Raw genomic sequence first — 12745 nt, 5'->3', positions numbered from 1 at the left:
GTGTGTGTTGGTAAAGCTGGGATGGCATTTTGTGTATTGTCTGTGTGGAGTGTGATTGTTACCTGGGGTCAAAACAGAAGCTGCTCCTGTTGTCGTTGCGTCTGCTGCTGGACTGATGATTGCAGGCAGGCTGCTCCCCATCACCGACCTATAATATATACACACACACACCATTACTGCATGCAACACACACACACACACTCTCTCAAACCATGGCTGTCTGAACACTGATGACTCTCTTCAAAGGTTAATAGAGCGTTAATAGAGCTAGAGAGGAGAGGGTCATGATACCAGTGAAGATCAGTGTGTGTGTGTGTGTCTGCGATGCCCTCCTAATACACCATTGGGATGTAAGTAAGAAGTAAGATGAAGTTGCCCGTAGTAACTGATCTAAGGTCAATTTAGCATTTCCTTCCCTAATGCTTGAGGACAAGATTTGGGGAGGATAAACTGATCCTAAGTCTGCGCCCAAGGGCAACTTCTACCAATTAGCCTCATCCAGCCCCCGCGGACGTCAATCTAACACTAACGAGCTCAGAGTGGGAGACGTTAATTCGACTTTTATTTAAAAGAACTCCATCTCTGGCCACCCTGGGGTCCTTCTGTTATATACCCTTTACAGACAGACTGTACGGAACGTTGCCACTAAAATAAAGATCTGCCAATTTTTTGGATCCCAATTCATCCAGTCCCCATTTATAGCACATTCCTGCCGGGACAGACCTTTTATATCTCCTGTACACATGCCAGCAAGTTTAGGAGTAGACGTGGGCCAATGTCACTTTAATAAACCCATTGAATAGACACCATCACAAAGAATGCTTGAGATGTTTCTACAACTTGATTGGAATCCACCTGTGGTAAATTCAATTGATTGGACATGATTTGGAAAGGCACACACCTGTCTATATAAGGTGCCACAGCTGACAGTGCATGCCAGAGCAAAGACCAAGCCATGAGGTTGAAGGAATCAGCCGTAGAGCTCCGAGACAGGGTTGTGTCGAGGCACAGATCTGGGGAAGGGTATCAAAAAATGTCTGCAGCATTGAAGGTCCCTAAGAACTCTGTGGCCTCCATCATTCTTAAATGGAAGAAGTTTAGAACCACCAAGACTCTTCCTAGAGCTGGCCGCCCGGCCAAACTGAGCAATCGGGGAAGAAGGGCCATGGTCAGGGAGCTAACCAAAAACCTGCTGACAGAAATCCAAGGTTCCTCTGTGGAGATGGGAGAACCATCCAGAAGGACAAGCATCTCTGCAGCACTCTACTAATCAGGCCTTTATGGTAGTGGCCAGACAGAAGCCACTCCTCAGTAAAAGGCACATGACAGCCCGCTCGGAGTTTGCCAAAAGGCACCTAAAGGACTCTCAGACCATGAGAACAAGATTCTCTGGTCTGATGAAACCAAGATTTAACTATTTGGCCTGAATGCCAAGCGTCACATCTGGAAGAAACCTGGCACCATCCCTACGGTGAAGCATGGTGGTGGCAGCATCATGGTGTTGGGATGTTTTTCTGCCGCAGGGACTGGGAGACGAGTCAGGATTGAGGCAAAGATGAAAGGAGCAAAGTACAGAGACATCCTTGATGAAAACCTGCTCCAGAGCGCTCAGGGTCGCAAACTGGGGTGAAGGTTCACCTTCCAACAGGACAACGACCCTAAGTACACTGCCAAGACAACATAGGTGTGGCTTTGGGACAAGTCTCTGAATGTCCTTGAGTGGCCCAGCCGGAGCCCGGACTTGTACCCGATCGAATATCTCTGGAGAGACCTGAAAATAGCTGTGCAGCGACGCTCCCCATCCAACCTGACAGAGCTTAAGAGTTTCTACAGAAAAGAATGGGAGAAACTCCCCAAATACAGGTGTGCCAAGCTTGTAGTGTCATACCCAAGAAGACTCGAGGCTGTAATCGTTGCCAAACGTGCTTAAAGGCCAAAGTACTGATTAAAGGGTCTGAATACTTATGTAAACGTGATATTTCATTGTAGTTGATCACCCAAACCGTTTTGTTAAATATTTGTTTCGTTTTTTGTGTAGAGACATTATCCAGAATGAGATTGTGATGTTATATGAGTTTGTTGGGAGTTTTTTGGAGCATTTCATACTTTAGACACATGTTCATAGTGCATTGTAGTCAATGGCAAGTGATGTCTCAGCAAAGTGTGACAACCAATTTTCTCTGTAACACAACAATATATATATATATATATATATATATATATGTATATATAAAATCCTGTTTGGGGGATCAACTACAAGCACAGAAAGAGTAAGGCCACATATAAAAATGGGTCAACTTCCCTTTTAATTGGTTTCTATACAGACAGATATTCAGGGAAAGAAAGTCACATTGATGAGTCAAGTCACAGGTTGGGAATAAGCCTAGTCTACTAATGCCACGTTCAAAACAACTGTAGTCAAATCATGACGCCAGTGATCTTCAGGTTGGAAAGTCAAAGCTCTAGAAAGAGGCACTCGTTCTGGAGTTGGATGACCGTTCAAATGGATTTTTCCCCAGTCGGAGCAAGTTTTTCCCCTGAGTTCTCAGTTGTTTTGAACGCACTGAAGTCAGAGATTTCAGAGTTCTCAGTTGTTTTGAACGCACTGAAGTCAGAGATTTCAGAGTTCCCAGTTGTTTTGAACGCACTGAAGTCAGAGATTTCAGAGTTCCCAGTTGTTTTGAACGCACTGAAGTCAGAGATTTCAGAGTTCCCAGTTGTTTTGAACGCACTGAAGTCAGAGATTTCAGAGTTCCCAGTTGTTTTGAACGCACTGAAGTCAGAGATTTCAGAGTTCCCAGTTGTTTTGAACGCACTGAAGTCAGAGATTTCAGAGTTCCCAGTTGTTTTGAACGCACTGAAGTCAGAGATTTCAGAGTTCCCAGTTGTTTTGAACGCACTGAAGTCAGAGATTTCAGAGTTCCCAGTTGTTTTGAACGCACTGAAGTCAGAGATTTCAGAGTTCTCAGTTGTTTTGAACGCACTGAAGTCAGAGATTTCAGAGTTCCCAGTTGTTTTGAACGCACTGAAGTCAGAGATTTCAGAGTTCCCAGTTGTTTTGAACGCACTGAAGTCAGAGATTTCAGAGTTCCCAGTTGTTTTGAACGCACTGAAGTCAGAGATTTCAGAGTTCCCAGTTGTTTTGAACGCACTGAAGTCAGAGATTTCAGAGTTCCCAGTTGTTTTGAACGCACTGAAGTCAGAGATTTCAGAGTTCCCAGTTGTTTTGAACGCACTGAAGTCAGAGATTTCAGAGTTCTCAGTTGTTTTGAACGCACTAAAGTCAGAGATTTCAGAGTTCCCAGTTGTTTTGAACGCACTGAAGTCAGAGATTTCAGAGTGAAGAGCAAAATAATCCACTTGTTAAACTATATAACATGCTGTCAAAACGTTCTGATCAGTGTTTAATAATGAGCCAACTAGACAAGATGATCATGAGCAGCACTCACCTCAACTTAGCTAACATTACCAGAGCATAATTGTAGCCTAACCAATATCCAATCGGAGATTCAGTGAAAAGAATACACATTTTTTGTGGTTGAGACAGTGTTTCCCAAACTCGGTCCTGGGGACCCCAAGGAGTGCACGTTTCGTTTTTTGACCTAGCATTACACAGCTGATTTAAATAATGAATTCATCATCAAGATTTGATCATGTGAATCAGCTGTGTAATGCTAGGGCAAAAAACGAAACGTGGACCAAGGGAGGCCCCAGGGCCGAGTTTGGGAAGACCCTGGCTTTAAACCTCTTGGTGTTAGGGGGCAGTATTTTCATTTTTGGAAAAAAAACGTTCCCGTTTTAAACGGGATATTTTGTCAGGAAAAGATGCTAGAATATGCATATAATTGACAGCTTTGGATAGAAAACACTATAACGTTTCCAAAACTGTAAAAATATTGTCTGTGAGTATAACAGAACTGATGTTGCAGGCGAAAGCCTGAGAAAAATCCAATCCGGAAGTGACTCATGTTTTGAAAGCGCTGCGTTCCAATGCGTCCCTATTGAGCTGTGAATGTACCATCAACGAGCTTACGCTTACGTATTCCCCAAGGTGTCTACAGCATTGTGACGTAGTTTTACGCATTTCTGTTGAAGAATAGCCATAGGCGGCCACATTGCGTAAGTGGTCACATGGTCACATGGTGGCTCCGAGAGAGATTCTCGCGTAAAATACAGAGGTAGCCATTATTCCAATCGGTCCTAGTGAAAAACGAATTGTCCCAACGGATATATTATCGAATAGATATTAGAAAAACAACTCAAGGATGGATTCTAAACAACATTTGCCATGTTTCTGTCGATATTATGGAGCTAATTTGGAATATTTTTCTGCTTTGTGGTGACCGCAATTTCGGGCGATTTCTCAGCCAAACGTGAAGAACAAACGGAGCTATTTCGCCTACAAAAATAATACTTTGGGAAAAAATTAACTTTGGCTGTCTACCTGGGAGTCTCGTGAGTGAAAACATCCGAAGTTCATCAAAGGTAAACTATTTAATTTGATTGCTTTTCTGATTTCCATGACCAAGTTACCTGCTGCTAGCAAGGCATAATGCTATGCTAGTCTATGATAAACTTACACAAATGCTTGTCTAGCTTTGGCTGTAAAGCATATTTTCTCATATAAATCTGAGATGACAGGGTGATTAACAAAAGGCTAAGCTGTGTTCCAATATATTTCACTTGTGATTTTCATGAATAGGAATATTTTCTAGGAAGATTTATGTCCGTTGCGTTATGCTGATTAGTGTCAGATGATGACAACGGTCCCGGGATGGGGTGGGGTGTCACTACAGGTTAAGAAAACAGTATGTATGTGATGGGTGAAGTCACATGCATTGCAAAGTTAAGAACTGCCAGGAGGATAGTCGCTACCTATCGACCATCAAGAACTTCAGAGTGCAGTGCGTGCCAATTCTGCCTCAGCATTACGGCTACATTTCATATCAAGCCGTAGGTAGCACTTCACCGCAGTCATCACTAGGTCGGTTCGCGGAAATAAAAGTTTAGGCTTTGATACCAGCAACACTTTTCAGATATAAAGAAAAGGCGGAAAAATGTTGCCGCGATGTTATAGTTGGCAAAAAAAGGGTATTGGTGTGAAATGTGTATATATGGGAACGAAGGAGAAACAGCAGGGAGAGAGAGAGGAAGAGACGGAGGGTGTAAGAGAAGAAGACAGATAAGAAGAAGATAAAGAATATAATGAAATGGTTAGAGGGTAAAAACAGGGGACTTGGAAAGGAAAGAAATATGGTAAAGATGGGACAGAGGAGAGGGATAGAGAGAAGAGGCAGAAATAGAACGTGGGATACAAGAGAACAAGCTAAAGTAAATGCTTTACAAAACATTAAGAACACCTGTTCTTTCCATGACAGACTGACCAGGTGTATCCAGGTGAAAGCTATGAACTCTGCTGTTAAATTCACTTCAAATCAGTGTAGATGAAGGGGAGGAGACAGGTTAAAGAAGGATTGTTAAGGATTGTGTGCCATTCAAAAATGTAAGTGCCTTTGAACGAGGTATGGTAGTAGGTGCCAGGGACACCATTTTGTGTCAAGAACGGCAATGCTGCTGGGTTTTTCACGCTCAACAGTTTCCCACGTGTATCAAGAATGATCCACCGCCAAAAAGACATCCAGCCAACTGTGGGAAGCATTGGAGTCAAAATGGCATGGGCTTTCGACAAAGTCCATGCCCTGATGAATTGAGGCTGTTCTGAGGGCAAAAGGGGGGGTGCAATTGAATATTAGGAAGGTGTTCCTAATGTTTGGTTTACTCAGTGTACGTGGAAAAAGGATTGGCAGTGGAGGACAGAAACGGACATACAAAAACAGCAATAAAAGAGGACTAGGTTACAGAACTTAGCAGAGTGTGTGTGTATGAACTCACGTTGCGTGGCTCCTCGGGGGGGTGCTCCAGTCCGTCGGGGGGGCTCATGCTTCGCGAGGAGGGCTGGATGCAGACCACCTCTCTCTCCCAGCCTGCACCAGGGGTCGGGGGGGTGGCCGGAGGGGCGCATGCACCAGGGGCCTCGGGAGGGGGGCGGGGCATCTGCTCAGGGGACAGGGCACCGTCTGCCCCGTCTGGAGAAAACACAACAGCCACACAGAAAACAGGAGGTGTCACCACTGAAAACGAGCAGGATCGATGTCTCTTTAGCTGGGAGAGAGGGAGATGTGGCTGGGGTTCAACAGACCTATGGGAGGAGGAGAATGTAACAGGTTGACAGTGAGAGAAGATACAGCGAGAAGAGAAGGGGAGATCGAGAGAGACAGTAAGACAGACAAACACAGATATTGTAGATTATAGATAGCTAGAGTGATGTAGAGATGCCTGTTGAAATGACAGCCAAAGAGACAGACAGATAGATGGGGGCAGAGGGTTTCACCTCGAGTGTTGTCGGTGGAGTAGGGGTTCCCGTACTGCAATTCTGCAGGTCTCTGGGGTACCAGGGGGGGTGGGGAGGGGTCCTGGGGGTAGGGCAGGGGGTAGCGTAGCAACACAGGCTGTTTGACCTCTGACCCTTGACCCTCAGCCTCCTGCTCCCTCTGTCGGTCCTGACACTGATGCAGCTCCTGGCACGGGGACAAGGAGACTGCCACTGAGAACAACTTCAATAATTTGAAACAAATATCAGCAGCGAATAAAACCAGGAAATCCTTTTCATTCATACAGCTGGATAAACAAAACCAATGCAATGGGGCGTGGTTTCAGCTTGACATTACTCTACTTTTAAAGTCTGAAAATATTTGACAAACTTACATTTATGAGTGAAATGTCCCTTTAGGCTGGGCCACAATCTTAGATATACAGAAAATGCATGTCTGTATGTATAACTGTAGCTATGTATTTAAGTGATAATGCCACAGAAGCTGTGGTTTGGAGGATATATTGGCATGGGTGTTGTCTTGGGCCAGCAAACTGTGCCAATAGTTTGAGCTCCATTTTTATGGAATGGTCTGCCTACCCATGTGAGAGACGCAAACTCGGTCTCAACCTTTTAAGTCTTTACTGAAGACTCATCTCTTCAGTGGGTCATATGATTGAGTGTAGTCTGGCCCAGGAGTGTGAAGGTGAACGGAAAGGCTCTGGAGCAACGAACCGCCCCTTGCTGTCTCTGCCTGGCCGGTTCCCCTCTTTCCACTGGGATTCTCTGCCTCTAACCCTATTACAGGGGCTGAGTCACTGGCTTACTGGTGCTCTTTCATGCCGTCCCTAGGAGGGGTGCTTCACTTGAGTGGGTTGAGTCACTGATGTGATCTTCCTGTCTGGGTTGGCGCCCCTCCTTGGGTTGTGCCGTAGCAGAGATCTTTGTGGGCTATACTCGGCCTTGTCTCAGGATGGTAAGTTGGTGGTTGAAGACATCCCTCTAGTGGTGTGGGGGCTGTGCTTTGGCAAAGTGGGTGGGGTTATATCCTTCCTGTTTGGCCCTGTCCGGGGGTATCATCGGATGGGGCCAGAGTGTCTCCCGACCCCTCCTGTCTCAGCCTCCAGTATTTATGCTGCAGTAGTTTATGTGTCGGGGGGCTAGGTTCAGTTTGTCATATCTGGAGTACTTCTCCTGTCTTATCCGGTGTCCTGTGTGAATTTAAGTATGCTGTCTCTAATTCTCCCTTTCTCTCTTTCTTTCTCTCTCTCGGAGGACCTGAGCCCTAGGACCATGCCTCAGGACTACCTGGCATGATGACTCCTTGCTGTCCCCAGTCCACCTGGCCGTGCTGCTGCTCCAGTTTCAACTGTTCTGCCTGTGATTATTATTATTTGACCATGCTAGTCATTTATGAACATTTGAACATCTTGGCCATGTTCTGTTATAATCTCCACCCGGCACAGACAGAAGAGGACTGGCCACCCCTCATAGCCTGGTTCCTCTCTAGGTTTCTTCCTAGGTTTTGGCCTTTCTAGGGAGTTTTTCCTAGCCACCGTGCTTCTACACCTGCCTTGCTTGCTGTTTGTGGTTTTAGGCTGGGTTTCTGTACAGCACTTTAAGATATCAGCTGATGTACGAAGGGCTTTATAAATACATTTGATTTGATTTGAATATATCCTCCAAACCAAGGCTTTGAGGGCATTATCACTTTTATACAATGGTTACCATCATATTAAAATAATGATTGACATATTTTCATTAAAAACTTTTAATTCAGTTACTCATCCTTCCACGAGGATATAGTCCTGAGGTTGTTACCCAAGCCATCTGGTAGTTGGTTCGATTGGCATCGTTGCCATTCCAAACAAAAAATGGTTGCTATGCAGGCTTTTCCTCCTTGGTAGATAGCCGACTACACAGCTAACACAATCACTTCAAACTGAAGCTGAAAAGACAGCAAACCAGCTGCATTTGTTTTACCAGTTTGTCTATTGACATTTCTTTGCATATATCCATACAAATGTTGCGAATTCATGACTTCCACTGGCAGAGGAAAGCCGTCTGTCTCGTCCCGACACGTTCATTCTCGACGGGACAGTGGATATCACATTTCAATGTTGTAATAATGTTGCAAATGTCGGAGAGACAGACAGCAAGGTTCCTACAAATCTCAGCTGCTGTAAACCAAGTGCTAGCCAAAAGCAACGGGAGGTCTAGCTGCTTTTTACAGTGGAGATCAGGTTGATGCCTGGCCGGGACGTGCAGTGACTTTCCAGATGGAACAGTCAACAGGCATTTCGCTATCATAGCCAGTGGTAGTCTGAAATGCACAATGGCTGGAACATGCTTTTAACCAATCAGCATCCAGGATTAGACCCACCCATTGTATAAATATCCATGGCCCTGGACTAAGTACCACAGGATGTCACATCTATGCCCCGTCTGAAATACCCTTTCCTATACCTAGACACCTCTCCTATATCTGAAATACCCTTTCCTATACCTAGACACCTCTGCTAGATCTGAAATTCCCTTTCCTATACCTAGACACCTCTGCTAGATCTGAAATACCCTTTCCTATACCTAGACACCTCTCCTAGATCTGAAATACCCTTTCCTATACCTAGACACCTCTCCTAGATCTGAAATACCCTTTCCTATACCTGGACACCTCTCCTAGATCTAAAATGATCCATTGGAGCTTATGTACGATTAGGAGCAACTTCAGGGTTTTCTATCATAGAAAACCAAACAGTTCTACCTGCAGTTCTATCTGAAGTCAACTGCTAGAATGATCTAGTCTTACTGTGAGAGGTGTCAAACACCAGCCCACATAGCTCTCGCATGCTTGCTGAATGTGCTCCCCCCCTTCCCTTTCTTTCTCCTTCCCACCTTTTTCTTCCTCCCTCTCTTGATGACTTCATTAGTGCAGGGCTATCCGGTTTAACATTTAAACGAGGGTGACCGCGGGGTGAAACAGACACGAAGGCTGGCATTTCCACCATTTAATGGTTAGTCTACTACGGCAGTACAGTACAGGGATGGGTGTATCATTAGTTGAATCTAGAAATTGGGGCAGAGGGAGGAAGCTATGTTGGGGTATCCAGTGCTTTGGTAGGCATATAACAGCTAAACACTTGCAGGCTTCAGCAGTAGCTCTATGAAAGCATTTTATACCATCTCAAACATATGACAGCTCATAGGTCCAGTGTCCTGATGTTTTAACAGCTGTGTAAACTGTGTATTTCCTGAGGTCTTATGCTATGACAGCTGTATGAATGTTCATAGTACCTCCTTGAGTTGGTCCTTCTCTCTGAGGGCCAGAGCCAGACTCTCCTTCAGCTCTGTCACCTCTATGGCCCTCTCTGCCATCTGTATCTACACAGAGGAAACAGACCATCAGACAAACATCAGACAAACACTGTACCCATTGGCCACAAGGAACAGAGAACTTACAGATTTATCCTTTAAGAACCCATTGTAAGTCATCATGTATATACCATCCCAGACATAACCTAGTCTAGTGCACTGGGGTAAATATAAATCAAGCAAAGTTTACATGGCTGTGTGTCTGGGCTCTTCTCAAACAACTACAAAGGCAGCTACTCTGCCTGACTCTCTCCGACTCCCCCTCTCTCCAACTGACTCTCTTCCCACTATCTCCCCGACTCTCCCCCTCCCTCCCCCCTCTTCAGCTCCTCCCGACTCTTCCTCCCCCGACTCTCCTTCCCTCCCTCTCTCCGACTTTCCTTCACTCCCTCCCTCTCTCTCCCGCCAACTCTCCCTCCCTCCCTCCGACTCTCCCTCCCCCCCTCCCTCCGACTCTCCCTCCCCCGACTCTCCTTCCCTCCTTCTCTCCGACTTTCCTTCACTCCCTCCCTCTCTCTCCCGCCGACTCTCCCTCCCTCCAACTCCCCCTCCCTCCGACTCTCCCTCCCTCCGACTCTCCCTCCCCCGACTCTCCTTCCCTCCCTCTCTCCTTCCCGCCCTCCGACTCTCCTTCACTCCCTCCCTCTCTCTCCCGCCGACTCTCCCTCCAACTCCCTCCCTCCCTCCGACTCTCCCTCCAACCCTCCCTCGTCTGTCTTTTCCCCATTATCTCTTTCTACAGTATGTATCCATTTCCCTCCTCCTCCATTTCTCTTTCTCTCCCTTGTTCTTGGTGAAGGGGGCTGCAATAGTGCAATTCTCTCCATTCCTCTCCTCCTCTTTTCTGTCATCTCCTCTTAACTCCTCGTATATCCTCCCCTCTTCCCTTCGCCCTCCTCTCCTCCCCAGTGTGTGTGTGTGATGTAAACAGCTATAAAGCATGAGTATCTGTGTGTCTGGGGCTTGGGGTTATAACTGTGTGTATTTATCTCTATCTGGAGACATTATCGAGAGAGAGACTACTATTTACTGCACAGATAAACACACTCACTCACTCCCAGAGATCAAGCACACACTCACTCCCAGAGATCAAGCACACACTCACTCCCAGAGATCAAGCACACACTCACTCCCAGAGATCAAGCACACACTCACTCCCAGAGATCAAGCACACACTCCCTCCCAGAGATCAAGCACACACTCCCTCCCAGAGATCAAGCACACACACAGAGCTAGAAAGGAAGGCATTTTACTGTACTTGTGCATTGAAACTGAAACACACACACCCTCACTGAGCGAGAAGTACACACTTAATCGTGAGAAACACACACATTCAGTGTAGAGGACCATGGTGATGAACGGTTAAAGAGTAACAACCAAGCTAACCTCACAGGGCGGACCTAGACACAACCTTATCAACCTGGCAAAGAGACTGGGTGTGTTTGTGTGCCAGAATGTGTGCGTCCATGTGTGTGTACAAATGTGGTTAAATGTGAGCATGATCGTGTGTGTGCGTGTGTGGATGACTCACCCTGAATCGCTCCTCCTCATTGGCCAGTCTCTGTTTGAGCGTTTCGTTGATAGCACACTGCTCCGCCCACTTCTCCTCCATCCTCGCCAGCTCCTCCTCCACCGAACGAGTCTGCTCTTTCTCTACCTCCTCCACACTCCTCCTCTCATCCACCTCTTCAGCACTCCTCCTCTCATTCTCCACCTCCACCCAACTCTCCATCTTCATGCTCATGAACTCACCTCCTACACTCCTGTCCTTCTTCCTCTCCTCTTCCACACTCCCCTCTTCTTTCCCTTCCTCTCCTCCACTCACTTCCCTCTCGTCCCCATTTCTCCCCTTCCACTCCTTCTCCCCTACTCTCATGGTTTCCATGCCTGAGAATGTATTGGTGTATGTGTGTTCCCTGTCTTTGTAACTGCGGTTAGGGACAGCAGGCCTCTCAGTGTCTCCTCTCAGCACAGCTGCAGCCAGATTGCCTGCAAACACAAAGAAGTTAGAGGACTTAGTATTAAAGAGAAAAGTGTGTGTGTGTGTGTGTGGTCAGTACCTGCTGTAGGTGACTCTGGACTGGGTGTCAGTGGCTCCTGTGTCGTCTCAGTAGCAGCATTTCTTTTTGACTCCTACAGACATAAAGGGGAAATAAGTTGAGGAAGCCATTTCAGACCATTGAGATGTACCCCAATGATAAACTCTCAGTCATTAGATATAATGTTTCTGTTACTGAATCAGGCTGGGGACATAGGAGACCGCTTTGCTGCTTATGAAATGGCACCCTATTCACTAACATTCCCTACTTTTGACCAGAGCCCTAAGGGCCCTTATGAAATGTAGTGCACTATATAGGGAAGAGAGCCGTATGGGCCCTGGTCAAAAGTAGTGCACTATATAGGAAAGAGAGCCGTATGGGTCCTGGTCAAAAGTAGTGCACTATATAGGGAAGAGAGCCGTATGGGCCCTGGTCAAAAGTAGTGCACTACATAGGGAACATATATGTATGGGCCCTGGTCAAAAGTAGTGCACTACATAGGGAACATATATGTATGGGCCCTGGTCAAAAGTAGTGCACTATATAGGGAAGAGAGCCGTATGGGCCCTGGTCAAAAGTAGTGCACTCCATAGGGAACATATATGTATGGGCACTGGTCAAAAGTAGTGGACTAAATAAGGAAGCAACCTGTCAGTGGCCTTGGGTGTGTGCCACTAGATGGCGCTATGGTGTGGTGTATTACAGTACTGCAGACAGACAGACTCACCCCCTGGGCCTCGCTGAGCTTGGCCACCTGCCTGCGGAGTCGCTGACACTCCCTGTACTTCTCCTTGTAGTGCTCAGCGGCCATGTGGAGACGCAGCTTCAGCTCCTCCACTTCTCTCTGTAGCTCAGCCTCCGCCTCAGACACCACACATCCCCCCTCACTGGAGGTCCCCACACCCTGAGAAAGAGGGAGGGGGAGTAGTTCAGCACAAATAAATCATTCAATATTGGAATTCTG

At 46.4% G+C, this 12745-nt stretch overlaps 1 protein-coding gene across 4 annotated transcripts in view; it reads right to left on the bottom strand.

The window, feature by feature from the left end:
- tax1bp1a (Tax1 (human T-cell leukemia virus type I) binding protein 1a) overlaps positions 1-12745 on the bottom strand; it is a 43533-nt gene that overhangs the window by 1590 nt on the left and 29198 nt on the right. For 3 of the 4 annotated variants that reach the window (XM_036953325.1, XM_036953324.1, XM_036953323.1), the window contains exons 10-16: positions 12509-12685; positions 11803-11875; positions 11274-11731; positions 9665-9751; positions 6392-6578; positions 5893-6086; positions 63-148 (exon numbers count right to left, since the gene is read on the bottom strand). In XM_036953325.1, the coding sequence (XP_036809220.1) occupies positions 63-148; positions 5893-6086; positions 6392-6578; positions 9665-9751; positions 11274-11731; positions 11803-11875; positions 12509-12685 (1262 nt within the window). The other variant, XM_036953326.1, reaches the window with a different exon arrangement.

Source organism: Oncorhynchus mykiss, chromosome 18 (genome assembly GCF_013265735.2).
Source record: "Oncorhynchus mykiss isolate Arlee chromosome 18, USDA_OmykA_1.1, whole genome shotgun sequence".
NCBI classification, from domain to species: Eukaryota; Metazoa; Chordata; class Actinopteri; order Salmoniformes; family Salmonidae; genus Oncorhynchus; species Oncorhynchus mykiss.
The sequence above is the reverse complement of the archived record's forward strand: the minus strand, read 5'-3'. Positions and strand labels throughout refer to the sequence as shown.